At 41.6% G+C, this 16,670-nt stretch overlaps 1 protein-coding gene across 5 annotated transcripts in view; it reads right to left on the bottom strand.

The window, feature by feature from the left end:
* The window catches only part of LOC110503961 (cell adhesion molecule 1), a 157,294-nt gene that overhangs the window by 15,801 nt on the left and 124,823 nt on the right, over nt 1-16,670 (bottom strand). For 2 of the 5 annotated variants that reach the window (XM_021582642.3, XM_021582640.3), the window contains 4 exons: nt 16,182-16,340; nt 10,788-10,884; nt 10,278-10,450; nt 6,205-6,258 (listed from right to left, as the gene is read on the bottom strand). In XM_021582642.3, the coding sequence (XP_021438317.1) occupies nt 6,205-6,258; nt 10,278-10,450; nt 10,788-10,884; nt 16,182-16,340 (483 nt within the window). The remainder of the gene's footprint in view (nt 1-6,204; nt 6,259-10,277; nt 10,451-10,787; nt 10,885-16,181; nt 16,341-16,670) is intronic. The other 3 variants (XM_090218636.1, XM_021582643.3, XM_090218637.1) reach the window with 2 other exon arrangements.

The following is a 16,670-nucleotide window of genomic DNA, read 5'->3' as shown; positions in this document are numbered from 1 at the left end:
GGAGGTGCAAAAATACAGATGAACTACTATTGGCAACACATCAAATCTGTGAATGGAGAGTTGACTGAACTCTGTACCTTGGGATGTTAGCAAACATGTAGTTGGGAAAACTTTGGATTGGCAAAACAAGCTTATTGACTACACAAAAAAGAACATTGTGAATGCTGCCTGCTTCCTAGTCTTTTTTAAAGCTGTTTAATCTGGAGGTCATTGCTAAGAAAAGTGATTGACAAGCTAATGGAAAAGATATTCCAGTGCTCTGCTCTGCTTTCACATTAGCTACTGCATCACAACATAACCAACTCTAACCTCCTCAGAAAAAATATTCAAGGAAGGGAGTTCCCTGAACTTCCAATGCCAAATATTGTTACCCTTTTCAGGGTCAGCAGGTAGACAAACTAACAAACCACTTCTGGTTAGACATTCTACTGCGGTGCATGTCAACCTAAGAATGTTGAAAGGGTTCATCATGGGTTTTGAGGAATATTGAATCTGTGCCTGTTTTCCTTTTTTTTACCTCGAATATTCCCAAATATGCTCTTCTAACATCACAACGTCAGTTCCTCAAGAGCTGAGAAAAGTTAAAGTTTTAAAGTTAAGTATCCACATTTCAAGTTAAAATCAGGCCCTATGAGAAAACTATCTTCATTTAGTATGATACTCTTTGAACATCCCCATCCTGGCACAGTAAAACCCATATACCCCTGGGGACCAATTATAATGGACTATTGTACAGACTAGAATGGAGCCAGTGGCTAATTTTCTCCACATATAAATATCATTTATTTTTTGTTGATAAATCAAGGAAGCAAAGCACACCCATTACAAAGGGAACCAATCTGCTAATCTGAGCCAAAACTAATTTGCATATTAAATAAATATTTAATGTTGAGCCTCAAAGGCTAATGATATACAAGTGTTAGGTGTTTGCATTAAATGTTTAACAAATTCTATAATGTTTGATGAACAATGAATGAACACACGTTTGTGCATTCTGATTCAGGCCTGGCTCTAACACTAATGACTCAGACAGTTAATTCATTGTTAATTACTATGCAGTGAAACCGACCTATTGCCTCTACCTTTCACCTCTTTCATATATAGTATATTTCATAACACACTAGTATGATTTTATTTCAGTTCTAAATGCATACATTATCATAAGGTGCCATCTCATTTCTAAGGTGCTAAACCAAGTGGGTGTATGTATTTGGAGGAGTCACTCAGTCAAAGCCGTGAACAGCTGAATCATTCACGTCTTTTTGCTTCTGTCTCAGCACCAGGAGAAACAGCATAATAAAGTCACACGTCTGTCTGTCGGTCTGTCTGTCTGTCTGTCTCTCTGTCTCTCTGTCTCTCTGTCTATGTCTGCAGAGCCATCTTTGGCAGTGCTTCAGCAGCACAACTAGGAGTGCCAAAGTTAGGCACTGTACCGTTTCAACATCAGAACGTGGAAGACTTCTCACTTCCACTGTAGCCCATTAACTCACTGACATAGGATTCAACACTATTTAGTGACACCATTTAGCCTCACCTTGGTGTGGTTGGTAACACTTTACATGGCTATATTATCTAACAGATAGGACTTAGCTCGTAAGATACTGTTAAGATACTGTTAATTATTTTCTCAAACTGGCATGTATTACTGTTTATAATCCTGTTACACATTGTTGTGACAGTAAAGACAGTTTGATATTTTGTAGAACATTTGCTAACGTTTGTTTGTGCTGAAGATTACATGCACAGCTTGAAGACACCGCCCACATACTTTTGGAAGATGAAGAAGCCAAACCACTCCATAAGACAGCAATGAAACATATGAGAACACATGAATAAAAACAGCGAAAATATCAATGTGCACTTACAGTAAGACAGCATACTTTCTCTAGTTTCACTCCAATACATTTCAGCTTTAGTCATTGACAAACAAATTGCCTCACAAAACAAAGCAGAGGAGAGAAAAGTCGAGGTCAAGAGTTCCATTCATTCCTTATTCTTAGTGCCAGCTAAACTCAGATTGACTCATTTATTGTTTATGAAAGGTCCTTCCCTGGAGTAGGATCAGTTTAGCTGGTTGATAGTGGATATACTGTGCTGGGCTAGCATCCTTGCAGCATACAAACACAGGCTTGACAAAGTTCTGTGTGGTAGCAGGCAGCATGACCAGTGGCCTATCTTTGGCTCTGTATACATGATATCCTTTAAGACAATATATAGCCTGCAGCTGAACGTGGAACTGTGGGAACCCTGCATGGGGAGGACTTGGTGCTCCTCCAGCCACTGAGCCTGTACATCTGGACCAGTTGTTAAACCATGGGGCTCTGGCAATCTCATTCAATTGAACAGAATTCTCAACATTTACCCTATTTCTTCTTACAGTTCATTTATTCAACATGCACACCAGAACAATGTACAGAAGCCCTGTCAGGTGGTTTGAGTTTTCCATAGAGATCATTGTGAATGGTGAGAAGTGTTTCTGTGCAGATTCTTCTATACTCTCTACTTTCTCCAGCCAAGGCGAGGTAAGGAGGGTGTTAGCAGGAGATTACCCGGGATATGATGTCCCTCCCTGGGATCATCTCTGAATGTTTGACGAGCGAGGGCTTCACCTCCGCAGACTGCCTTTATAAACCCTGAGCTGTAGAATCAGAACGACTACTACCCTCTCAACAATAGAAACCAGCCTGCCAGCACAATACCAGAAACCACTCTGTTTAATAATGCTGGCTGAAATCTATTCACGCCAGCCCCTCATATAAGCCATGGTGCCTGGAGCATTGCATTAGGTTAGCAAACCAATCAGAGAGGCAGCACTTATGAATTAGGATGGGCACTGTACTTGTTTGTATGCCATTTTATAATAGTACAAATTATTTTAAAATAACTTCCCCATACATTTGTGAATTGGAAGAAGGTTTGGGAACCCCTGTTCTCTCGGCCTCTTTACTTAAAAAAAGTGAATACAGCTGATTTAAAAGCTACTTTCAATGCACTTTACAATAACCTTTGGTTAAGTAACTATTGGTGTATGTATAGTTGACAGTACAGCATTGAATATAGGTTTTATAAAACCCATGACAACGCTTTCATAGACTGATAGTGACTAATTTCTCGCCGAAATCTACAGGGACTTAAAGCCCCTTAGTCCTACATACAGTATTTTATATAGGAACACTGAAAAGCTTGACAATGTGAACTGTCCAAGCAGCCTCTTTCTTTCTTTCTTTCTTTCTTTCTTTCTTTCTTTCTTTCTTTCTTTCTTTGAGATAGAGCAGTAGATACAAAACGTGGAGGACTGGCCAGCTCTACAACAGAGATGTACAAACGACTCTGTGGTTTCATGCTTTACCATGGCATTTGCTCCTCCTCAACACAAAACCATATTTAGGCCTTGAACCGCTGCTGCTCTTGCCTGTTGCTAGGCTACACCAAGGAAATCGAGAGAAAAAAATAAAACACTTATCAGAGGAGAGAAAAATCTAGCAGGGCATGAAAGCATTACACTGTGGAAATGAAAAGCTACATTCCACATGAACTAGGAGCCACACAAAGAGGAAATGGTGCATAAACAACTTGTTCAGAATGGAACCCCACAGAATGTTTCCCTTAGCTTATAAAAGGGAAGTGGAGAGGCCACATGGAGGGACGGTTGCTTGTGTGGATCAATGGAAAATGGCAGCTTGAGAGCTGTATGTTTACACATTCATTTGGATAACACCATTCGCACACATCACAGGAGCGCACTGTGGCACTCAGGGCTGGGAGGAACTAGCTCAAGTTGTCCTCGACGACAGGAATTCCTATGAAGGCCAATACAGAGTTATCTAAGTACAATGTAAAGCTATGGTACATTACATGATATTTCAATCTCTATGGGCCTCAGGTTTACAAGAATATTCTGGTCATGACACTCATTACCCTCTGTTGCGAATGTAAGTTTGTTCTTGAACAGAGTAAAAGGCCAACAGAAGGTGTGGTTCTGCAGCTTATAGTAGTAACACAATGTGATTGCATTGCATGTCAGGTTAACAAGGCCCCTGAGACATAGTATTCAGAAAAGTAGTGAACAGCAAGAAAGCTCTATTACATCCTACCGGCATGCACTGCAGAAATCATGTCAAACCCCCGTTTTAGTCCTGTCTCTCGGAAATCACTGAGGAGTTATGAAAACGTCTACGCTGCCGCATTCATTAAACTGTAAGTGAAGAGTAATTGATTTACAATGAAAAACACAACACACAATTTTAACAACCACCTGTTTACGAATTGCATTTTCAAAGTAAATTGGCTGACGCCCATGGGAGGAGTCATCTGTTGATTCTCTGTAGAGACCATATGAGATAAACAGTCTCCTCAGAGTTTTGTCCTAGTCCAAGGACAATCATAGAACATTAGATGTACACATGTAGGATCTTTTGAGACGTTTTTTTACAGCAGGAAAACAATCCTGCATCAAGATGAAATGTGAATTATTATACAGGTTCTAATTAATATAAAAAATATATATTTCAAAGTGGAAATTCCCAACTTCAGAAGCCTTTTTAAACTTCAAATACAGTACAGGATTAAAATGTCCTGCATTGCAGGAAAGTTCTCCTGCAACAGGGTGATCAAATTAAGATCCTACATCTGTATAAAAGTAGAAATACCGGGACACAGTATAGTAGGATTGTCATTGACACAGAAGATCCTATATATAAAAGTTCACCCCTCTTTTTTGGAGTAAAATATTCCAAATGGACTATTCAAAAAAACGTAGAAATAGGAGCTAGAGCTTCTTCATGTCCCAGACCACTCATTCACCTTGTAGACCTGATTGTGCAGTTGATGAGACACTCAGGCTCTCTACTCCCTCTACTCAGACACACAAAATGGCCTCCGGGGGTTTCCAGCACCAGCATGAAAGGGACCTGATTACTTCTCTAGTGCCTGAGTGGAAATCAAAGAGCCATACTGTACCACCACCCACCACCACCACCTCCACTGTGTGACATGCCATGGGACATGTACGTATTGGACATCTCGGTGGGCTGGCTTTGAATGACTCGGGATGACTTCATGTTAGCTCTGGAAGTACATTGTCAGCTATGAACGTGCATTTGCCCCTCCCCCTGTGTGTTAGTAGAGAATCACAGCAGGACATATGGAGTACTTCCATAGCGCAGGATTTCATCCAAACGTTTGAGGGAACTCTGCTTGCAAATATTGATAGAAATCAATTACGAGGTCTGCGTTTAGCTGGCAAACAGAGAATATAATTAATGGCAGTTGTCAGTGCTGCAGTTACTCTGCAATATAAATGCCATATTTAGTTATCTCTAAATGTCACCTCCTGATGCTGCCAAGTACTTTTGGCCAACATTAGGCTTTAATAGATATTTTAAAAGCTCTAGCCATCCCAGTACTCCCATTCTATTTCTCTCACTGCCAGTTTATCAGAAATGTATTATCTTCTAAATGGACTTTCTCTCACTGATGAATGCATTTGGCATTCCTAATAAATGGTCTCCATGTGTCTGTATACGAACAAACCTGAACTATCTAGAATGGAGGAGAGACAGATTTTTGTTTTGTTTTTCAGTTTATTTGAACAACCATATTATACACAAAGAACTCTTCCCAATAATCAACACACTTCTTCCGCCACAAAAGTGAAAAGAATAAGAACTACATATAGTACCGTAGAAGATCCAACACTAAACCGTATGTACAGAGGTGGGCCAGCTGACACTGTAAATAAACTGTCCTTCATCCATATCATAAGTCAAAGAGAAAAAAAAATCTGTCAATGTTTCCAGACCTACAAAGATGGATGTGATTGTGATTTGATGGGGGAGATGTAAAGGGCATTGTAATGTGACTGTGATGTGAGTGTGGGCAGGTTGAGATACGGCTGCATGGCGATGCTGATAAGATAGCAGAGTGCCGAGCGACCGACATGTCTCCTCCATCCTCACAGATCAAACGTGACAGGAAAGGGCTGTGACAGGTGTCACTGAAAGCACAGCGCAGGGTGTCCGCTATGGCATCTATCAGTAGAACGATCTGATTGAGACTGCCCGCCCGCAGTCTCAACCTCTCTCTTTCTCTCTCCCAAACGCTCTCTTTCTCACTGTACTACACTACTGCAAACACACTCACAAGCATGCACACGTGTACACACAGGCGAGGGTTGAGAATTAACAAAGTGGGGACATACAGTACCTTGGGTGTTGTCTAGGTTCAAGGTGGTGGGTGTGGGGATCGTGGTAGGAGCATCTAGATGGAAAACATACAAAATAAAGAAGAAATGTATAAGAAATAAAGAAAGTGTGAGAAGCCATTAAGGATGGGGTCATGCAAGTATGGAAGTATTGTAGCAGAATTGGGAAAGTATCAAATCTCTCAGTGACTACTGTAGTATTACTATAGAGCGAGATAATGATTTGGGTTCTGTACGGTCTCAATAAGACGATGGCTGTTTTTCCCACAGGAAGGATGTTGCTTTCCCATATTGCATTCTTCATCTGTAACCTGTGTCAACGCATCATTGATGTCTTTTCTACTGTCTGGTGATAGTGAATGTAATATCAGAGCTTTGACAATGCACAGTGTTTGATATCAGGTAATTCCAATCTTACTTAAACCTCTACTCATTAACAGTAGGCCAAAAGGTTGGAATGAACACATCTAATTGACTATTTTGTATACTCATACTGTAGTTTGAAAAATTTACTTAATGTGCCCAATATTGTTCATAAACATTCAATGGGTAGTTGGGAAGTTAGAAATGAAAATATTAAGGGATTATTTCCAGTAATAAGTTAAGCAGTGCATTAAGCAACTCTGGAGCGCTCCCCTGCAGTTCTTCTGCACCCCTTGCAACAACAGACTGATAGTGTACTGACAAGGCCTTTCATAACACCAAAAACAAAATAATGAGAATTAGAAAATGGAGGCCAATACAGGTATGCAGTGGTGCTAAGAGACTGGAAAGCTTCCCTGCCACTAGGAATATCTTCCTGTTTCTGGCACAGAGAGATAGCGCCGGCCCCTTGCTGGAGACATGTCACAGCGGGAGAAATTTGTCTGGCTGTCTTCATGCCTTTACTGTCTGTGCCCATCAGAAGCCCACAGTAGGGGACCACACACTTCCAAACTAATGATAAAACATCAATGGTGGCATAATGTCGCTTCTGGGGGAGGAGGGGGCAGGGGGGAGAGGTGAGGGGATATCAGGAACAGATTCTCCGCAAACAATATTTATAGGGGATTTCTTCTTTCCCTGTGACCGAAGGCGGTCTGATAGCTGAAATGTCAGTCTGGGAAATTGGGCATGCAGGCCAGGGATAAGAGGCTGCCACAAAGGCCTGGATGGGATGTGGCACATATAATAGTCTAGCAAACAAGCATTCTCCATGGGCAATTTGCAGGGTGGATTACTCTTGGCTCCACATTATGAGAGCTGAAATATGAATGTATTTGGAGGTGCCATATTTTCAGGGTACATTTCTATTTGTAAGAACATTTGATATGAGAAATTCTAAGCACAAACTGAAACAATGTGGGAGAAAATGTTTAGCTATGCCCTCTTAAACCTGGCAGCCAAAAAACGTTATTTTTCTTCAGTTTGTTAGCAATTCTGAATACATTGTTTTATATGCACATTGTCTTCATAACATAGCAATGGAGATTTCTGACTCAAACAAATATTCCATAAAGTAATACAGCACAACAATGTCCTCAGATGCATTTTTAAAAACACATTAAACTATGTTTTCTCTTGAGTCTGTATGATTTGGTTATTAATTTGCAGCCTGATGTTTCATTAGTTATTCTGTTCTATGGTGCAGAGATGGGTGATGGTTCAGAATCCTTGTGATTCAACACATTTGTTTTCACAACAGCGCCTCATCCAAGTTAGGGTCAACAGAGCCATATTTGAGCATACTTTCTGACTGGGCTTGACGCCCAGATGGCTGCATGGGAATCTTTGACTTCATGGCCGTGTAGGAAATCTCTGGGTCAGAGAGTCAACTGCAGAACAAACCCTTGAGCAAAATACATAATTGTTCTCCTGCCAACAGCCAGTATGTGTGAGTTATACCAGGTCAGCTTTGTACAGTGAACGGAGTTTGGTGGGAGCCTACAGTAGCTGGGAGCCTAGTTACTTTGGACCAGTTTACTCCCACACCGGACATCAACCAACCACAGACCAGCACTCACAGTCTACTGAAAACAACCCAGAACCAGCAGAGGAGGCCAACCAGCCTAACTACCTTCTCTCTCACCCTTAGACCAGAATAGAACTGACAACTAAACATGCTTTGTTACTTACTGTATGCTTTTTTACTTACCGTAGGAGAGTACACAGAGTACACACAACATTTCTAGTGTCAGGGATAAAGTGTTTTAGTGCAGCGGTAGGCAGAGGCAAGATGAGAGTAGCAGACTGTATATTCCAACTCTCTGAAAGTAGCACACATATGAATATCTAATATATCCAGAATAGCACAGACCATTGGTACACATACTGTGCTCTCCTGTTGCACTACATTAGCTAGGTTCCTGGTCATCTAGCTTTGACATGGTACTGCACACAGTCCTCTGACAGATCCACATTAATGAACATCAGGGACATACTAAGAGATAGCAGCTGTGGATTCCAACACTAGACACTAATGGGCACCTCCTGGGCCTAATACAAGTAGAAAACAGGATACTGTACACAGAAAAACCCACCCAGCAGTCTCTTCACCTAGAGACCCACCTGCTAAGCTGACACATCTGTGGTTCTCATCATGCTTACCCCTAGACATAACCATGTTCAGAAACACACACTCATTATGCTAGTGTACAGTAACTAGTATGATTAGTCAGGGAAAACAATCATCTTATGCACCAACAACATGTCTAGCATCTAATCCTGTGGAATAACAGAACTGGGAATCTCAAACTTAATTACTCAAAGCGTTATCAACACCTTTTTACAAATCTCCAGTGTCTCATTATTGCTCTAACTAAAAGAATAGAGACTGCACTGATAACACCAGAGATATGCTGTCTCTAATGTTGAGGTGGTAAAAGACTGAAAAAGACTTGTGGTGGGAAGCTATTTCTGTAAGATGGGATATTTCATTGTGCCAAAAGGCATACAAATAGGTCATTCTACTACAAAACATGCACAGCTCACACATGCTAGCATGTTTGCTGCACCGGCAAACACACATTTTCACCATGGAAATTCATTCAAGAGTCTTTTAGTGTACCACAGTTTGTCTAGTTTATCTCTGTTGAGTAGGGAACAGGTTGTTCCTTCAGAGACATGTAGGAAACTGAAATATGGAGAAGTGAAGAGGGCCCATATGAAGAGACCCATACTATAGAACCTGATTATGCATGGGAGAGGGGTATATCTCCAAAACAAATGGACAGCTCACATTCCCAATCAAACCAATGTGCCAAAACAAGTATGAAAGTAAAAGACAAAACAACATAAATCAAAAGATGTTGTGTATGGAAAATGTTTCCTGTTCTGGCAGTTACATTTCTCACAAGCTCTTTTATGAAGCTAAATCTATTTGGAAATGCAAGATGTGTGTTGTTCAAAGCCAAAAGTAATCATATTCCAAACAAAGGATCCATATGGAAGCAAGACTACAGCCTGCTTCCCAAACCTCAAACCTCTTCCTGTAGATACAGTAACTGTATGACAGTTACATTACCGAGGGAAAGTGAATCATGCCTCTAATGGATGAGAATGGATGGGGCGCCAATTATGACTTCAGCCATAGGATGAAACCCTGAATAGGCCTGAACTGTTACTTAATAGCACGTTCCATACTTTTGTTCAGGAGATAATCACTAGAGGACTAAGAGGGACAAACAAATGTCACCATCTGCCTAAGAGCACTTACAGAAATACAATCTCAGAGTGGCATTGCTATAAGTGCCATAGTAACCTAAGTCAGAGACTCATACGTAAGCTACAAGTTAGATTGAGGATAGTCTGTGAGGTGTCAGTCAGAATAAATCAGTAAGTCAGAGACATCTGTTACTGTGTTACAGTGCGTCAGTGACATGTTTCTGTGACAGATTCACCCAGAGAAACGTGTAATCAGTGAACTGACACATGAGAAGTTTCAATGGAATATTTAGCAAATTCTAGTGAGTGGCCACGATTTCCTACTTGACAAATCCTGAATCAGCAGTACAGACCACCTGGCCTGGACTCATCTCCAAATATAGATAGAATCGCAAAACAAACTACAGGCGACAGTAGCCATGACAGTACCTACCGTATACAAAGAGGATATAGTCATCGTAGGCATCTCCCACGGTGTTGGAGGCAACACAGCGGTACGTGCCGTTGTACGACTTGTTGAGGTTTTCGATGAAGAGGTCAGAGCCGGTGATCACGGTGTGAGATGGCACATCATCATCCACTCTGAGCCAGCTGATCTGATGGGGCCTGGATGACACAAATACCAGCCACATCAGAAAGTCCCTGCACGACGCCCGTCAATAGACCAAATCTCACTTGAAAGGTCTGAACTCTGAGCAGTGTGGGAGAGCCATTGGCAGGTTCCTCCTAATGATGCATTTGACACAAAACACACTAGCAATTGGTAACATATAAATGCTACAATGCATTGGAAAGGTTAGGGGAGTCCTTTGGCTGGCAGAAAAGGGATATAGGAAGCCTGGAAGTGTCATGTAGCTGTCTATGTTGGCATTTGTAAGAACAGAGTGGAGTGCTGTACTGTTAACTAGTATTACATGATCTGTGTGGATGGATGGATACTCACTGTGGTTTGCCTTTTGCTATGCACGTCAGCTCTAGATTCTCTCCCTCTCTCGTTAAACCTTCAGGGAACGCCTGAACGATCTTCACTTCTGGTTGATCTGAAAGTAGACAGATGGTATTTTCACATACACATTGTATTGAAACAGTACACACTTTCTAATTCATATCATATTCACAGCTCTAGCATTGCCAACCTGACTCATGCTTTCAGTCACTATAAAAAAAGCGTTATTGTATGTTCAAACCAGTGAAAGAGCCATTTGTCGGTGCGCTATAATATAACAACAAATGTCATTTGGCAGACACTTTTATCCAAAGAAACTTAGTCATGCGTGCATTTTACATATGGGTGGTCCCGAGAATCAAACCCACTACCCTGCTGTTATAAGCACAATGTTTTACCAACTGAGCTACAAAGGACCATGCTGCAATGCATTGGGAAGGTTAGGAGAGTGCTTTGGCTGGCTACGACAGTGCCATTACTCCATTGCTTATATTATTACTCTTGTATGACCAGTATACTGTCAGCTCAACTCCACCAACTAAGGCTTTCAGTGTTATAGGACTGCATAAACCTGGCTATTAAAGCCAGTTGGGTTCTCAGTACATCGTGTCGACAGGAACAAACATCTCTCCAGGAAGCAGAAGGGTGGAGGGATATGTTTTATGATTAATGACCTATGGTGTAACTATGATAACATACAGGAACTCAAGTCCTTCTGTTCACCCGACCTAGGACATCTCACAATCAAATGCCAACCATACTATCTACGAGATAATTTTCATCAATAATAGCCACAGCGGTCTATATCCCCCCTCAAGCCGATACCACGACGGCCCTCAAAGAACTTCGCTGGACTTTATACAAATTGAAAACCACATATCCTGAGGCTGCATTTATTGTAAATGGAAATTTTAACAAAGCAAATTTGAGGAAAAGGCTCCTGAAATTCTATCAACATATTGATTGTTGTAGTCGCGCTGCTAAAACTCTCGACCATTGTTATACTACCTTCCAGAATGCATATAAGGCCCTCCCTGCCCTCCATTAAAATCTACCCCAACCAGAAACCGCAGCTAGATGGGAGCATTCACACAAAACTGAAAGCGTGAAGCACCGCATTTAACCAGGGCAAGAAAACTGGGAATATGGAAGAATACTAACAGTGTAGTTATTCCCTCCACAAAGCAATCAAGCAGGCTAAACGTCGGTATAGGGGCAAAGTTGAGTCCTAGTATGTGGCACTGTCTACAAACAATCCCGAATTATAAAAGAAAAACTAGCCACATCGCGGCCACCGACGTCTTGCTTCTGGACAGGCTGAACACCTTCTTCACACGCTTTGAGGATAATACAGTGCCACCGACACGGCCCGCTATCAAGGACTGTGGGCTCTCCTTCTCGTGAGTAAGTAATTTAAGCGCGTTAACCCTCGCAAGGCTGCCGACCCAGATGGTATCCCTAGCCGCATCCTTAGAGCATGCGCAGACCAGCTGGCTGTTATGTTTACAGATATATTCAATCTCTCCCAATCCCAGTCTGTTGTCCCCACATGCTTCAAGATGACCACCATTGTCCCTGTACCTAAAAAAGCAAAGGTTGTTGAACTAAATGACTTTCGCCCAGTAGCACTCACTTCTGTCATCATGAAGTGCTTTGAGAGACTAGGCAAGGATCATATCACCTCCACCTTACCTGCCACAATAGACCATCATAAATTGGCTTACCTCACCAATAGATCCACAGACGATGCAATCACCACCACACTGCACAACTGCCCTGTCCTATCTGGACAAGAGGCATACCTATGTAAGAATGCTGTTCATTGACTATAGCTCAGCATTCAACACCATAGTACCCTCCAAGCTCATCATCAAGCTCGAGGCCCTGGGTCTGAACTCAGCCCTGTGCAACTGTGTCCTGGACTTCATGATGGGTAGCCCCCAGGTGTTGAATGTAGGAAACAACACCTCCTCGCTGATCCTCAACATTGGTGCCCCACAAGGGTGGGTGCTCAGCCCCCTCCTGTACTCCCTGTTCACCCATGACTGCGTGGCCAAGCACGCCTTCAACTCAGCCATCAAGTTTTCAGACGACACAACAGTAGTAGGCTTGATTACCAACAATGAGGAGACAGCCTACAGGGAGGAGGGCAGGGCTCTGGGAGTGTGGTGCCAGGAAATAACCTCTCACTCAACGTCAACAAAACTAAAGAGATGATTGTGGACTTCAGGAAACAGCAGAGGGAGCACCCCCCTATCCACATCGATGGGACCGGAGTGGAGAAGGTGGAAAGCTTCAAGTTCCTCGGGGTACACATCACTGACAAACTGAAATGGTCCACCCACACAGACAGTGTGGTGAAGAAAGCGCTGTATCTTAGTCCAATGCTGCTCTGACATATATGTATATATATTCTTAATCCATTCCTTACTTAGATTTATGTGTATTTTGGGTATATGTTGTGAAACTGTTAGATATCACTTAGATATTACTGCACTGTCGGAGCTAGAAGCACAAGCATTTCGCTCCTCCCGCAATAACATCTGCTAAACACGTGTATGTGACCAATACATTTCATTTGAACATATCCCCTTGGTTAAACATATAGAGAAAAGGACTATGTGTTCAGACAGTCTAACTATAAAGTAAAATATATATATATATTTCTCTCTTATCTATGTTAGCAAAAGATTGTCAAAATGTCAAGTGGTGCAAGTTGAGCTTTCCCTTTTGCCTAGAATAGTTAGGCAAAGCACTCGTCTCTGTTAACAAATGAATATTCTACACAGACTACCAAAGGTTAGCTTAACCTTTCTCTGATGTTCTACAGTGTGTAAGGACGGCTGTTTTACCTCTTCAATCAATAAACCATTGGAGGAAACAGCAAATCACATTTGACACAAGACTAGAGGTGCAGGTTTCTCTTCTTTCATGTTACACAACACTACAGCAAAAGTTACTTCTCCCTGGAGGTGATTCTATTACATTCCAGGAGACGTATTGTAAAGTGAATCTCTAAATCTGGACTGCCAGGTATTTTAACTAGATACAGAATTGATGATCTAATTCATTCATATACGGTACAGTGCCTTCAGAAAGTATTCACACCCCTTGACTTATTCCACATTTTGTTGTGTTACAGCCTGAACTAAAAAAATATATATATTAAAAATCTCACTCATCTAACCACAATACCCCATAATTACAAAGTGAAAACATGTTTTTAGAAAATTAAATACAGAAATATCTCACTTACATACAGTTGAAGTTGGAAGTTTACATACACTTAGGTTGGAGTCATCAAAACTTGATTTTCAACCACTCCACAAATTTCTTGTTAACAAACTATAGTTTTGGCAAGTCGGTTAGGACATCTACTTTGTGCATGACACAAGTAATTTTTCCAACAATTGTTTACAGACAGATGATTTAACTTATCACAATTCCAGTTGGTCAGAAGTTTAAATACACTAAGTTGACTGTGCCATTAAACAATTTGAGTCAACTGGAGGTGTACCTGTGGATGTATTTCAAGGCCTACCTTCAAACTCAGTGCCTCCTTGCTTGACATCATGAGAAAATTAAAAGAAATAAGCCAAGACCTCAGAAAAAAATTGTAGACCTCCACAAGTCTGGTTCATCCTTGGGAGCAATTTCCACATGCCTGAAGGGACCATGTTCATCTGTACAAACAATAGTACGCAAGTATAAACACCATGGGACCATGCAGCCGTCATACCGCTCAGGAAGGAGAAGCGTTCTGTCTCCTAGAGATGAACGTACTTTGGTGCGAAAAGTGCTAATCAATCCCAGAACAACAGCAATGGACCTTGTGAAGATGCTGAAGGAAACAGATACAAAAGTATCTATAGCCACAGTAAAACAAGTCCTATATCGACATAACCTGAAAGGCCGCTCAGCAAGGAAGAAGCCACTGCTCCAAAACCACCATAAAAACGCCAGACTACAGTTTGCAACTGCACATTTTTACGAGAATTAAATGTCAGGAATTGTGAAAAACTGAGTATAAATGTATTTGGCTAAGGTGTATGTAAACTTCCAACTTCAACTGTAATTATTTACACCCCTGAATCAATACTTTGTAGAAGCACCTTTGCTGGCGATTACAGATTTGAGTCGTCTTGGGTATGCCCTATATCAGCTTTGCACAGATTTTCTCAAGCTTTGTTAAGTTAGAAAGCGAGCGACTGTGAACAGAAATCATTAAGTCTTTCCATAGATTTACAATGGGATTCAAGTTTGGGATTTAGCTGAACTCAAGGACTTTCACATTCTTGCTCTGAAGCCCTTCCAACATTGCTTTGGCTGTATACTTGGGAACATTGTCCTGTTGGAACGTACATTTTCGCCCCAGTCTAAAGTCGTTTGCACTCTAAAGCACCATTCATTGTTTACTTTACACTTACCAGCCTCCCAGTCCCTACCGCTGAAAAGCATTCCCATAGCAAGATACTGCCACCACCATGCTTCACGGTAGGGATGGTGTTAGACAGGCGATGAGCTAAGCCTGGTTTTCTCCAGACATACCACTTTGCATTCAGGCCAAAGAGTTACATTTTTGTCTTATCAGATCACAGAATCTTTGGCCTTATGATCTCAGAGTCTTTCACGTGCCCTTTTGCAAACTCATAGCAGTCTGTCATGTGCCTTTTTCTCAGAAGTGGCTTCCGTCTAGCCACTCTCCCATAAAGCCCAGATTGGTGAAGTGCTATAGAGACTGGCAGGTTCTACCATTTCAGCCAAGGAACTTTGTAGTTCTGTAAGAGTTCTTGGTCACCAATATCCTAATTTTCCCGGTTGCTCAGTTTGGTTGGACGGCCAGCTCTAGGCAGAGTCTGGGTAGTTCCATATTTTTTCCATTTCCCAATGATGGAGACCACTGTGCTCTAGAAATTGTTTTATATATGCCTCATCACAATTCTATCTCGGAGATCTACAGACAGTTCCGTGGACATCGTGGTATAGTTTCTGCTCTGACATTCACTGTCAACTGTGCAACCTTATATAGACAGGTGTGTTTCTTTCTAAATCATGTCCAAACAATTTAATTGGACATAGGTGGACTCCATCTCAAGATGATCAAAGGAAATTGGACGCACCTGAGCTCAATTTGAAGTGCCATAGCAAAGGGGTGTGAATATGTATGTAAAGTTTATATTTCTGTATTTCATTTTCAATGAATTTGCAAAAAAACTTTTTTTTTAAAGTGTGTCACTTTTCAGGCTGTAACACAACATGTGGAATAATCAAAGAGTTTGTATACTTCTGAGGCACTGTATCCCTTATCTCTGTGATAGACCTCATAGGGACTACGAGAGTCAATAACATTCTATTTCCAGGTCATGCCTGTTTCACTTCCGGGTCACTCACATAGCACTTCCAGGTATCTCTGTGCCCGGAGGTCCTTCACGGCTGGGTGGTCGATGATGCAGCTGACTGGCTCTCCGTCGTCCTCCTTGGACACAGTGAGTCTCAGCCGACTGGTGACCGTGAACATCCTGTCATAGGTCTCATCCACCGTCATCTCGCCTAGGAACCAAAGTCTATAGAGATATCTCCACTCACAACAGACTATCATACAGAGCATGGGGTTACTGAGTCAGCTTAAAACAACGTGACTAGCATCACCTGGTTATTCACATGGACACAACTAACATCTACTGCAACGGATGTATCCTATTTCACACTGCACAATTGTTGCAGTCAAGCTAAAAACAAGGTAACTTTGACCACCCTTTACACCTTAAAATCATTACATTTACTTAAGCCTACTTGATGTGGTTTTAGAACCCAAAGATTCTCATTGAGTCCAACATGAGGTAGGGACGATGTGGTTGTGGTTTGTTAACGAGTGTGTGT

Source organism: Oncorhynchus mykiss, chromosome 24 (assembly GCF_057628025.1).
Source record: "Oncorhynchus mykiss isolate SJ-2025 chromosome 24, ASM5762802v1, whole genome shotgun sequence".
Lineage (NCBI taxonomy): Eukaryota > Metazoa > Chordata > Actinopteri > Salmoniformes > Salmonidae > Oncorhynchus > Oncorhynchus mykiss.
The sequence above is the reverse complement of the archived record's forward strand: the minus strand, read 5'-3'. Positions and strand labels throughout refer to the sequence as shown.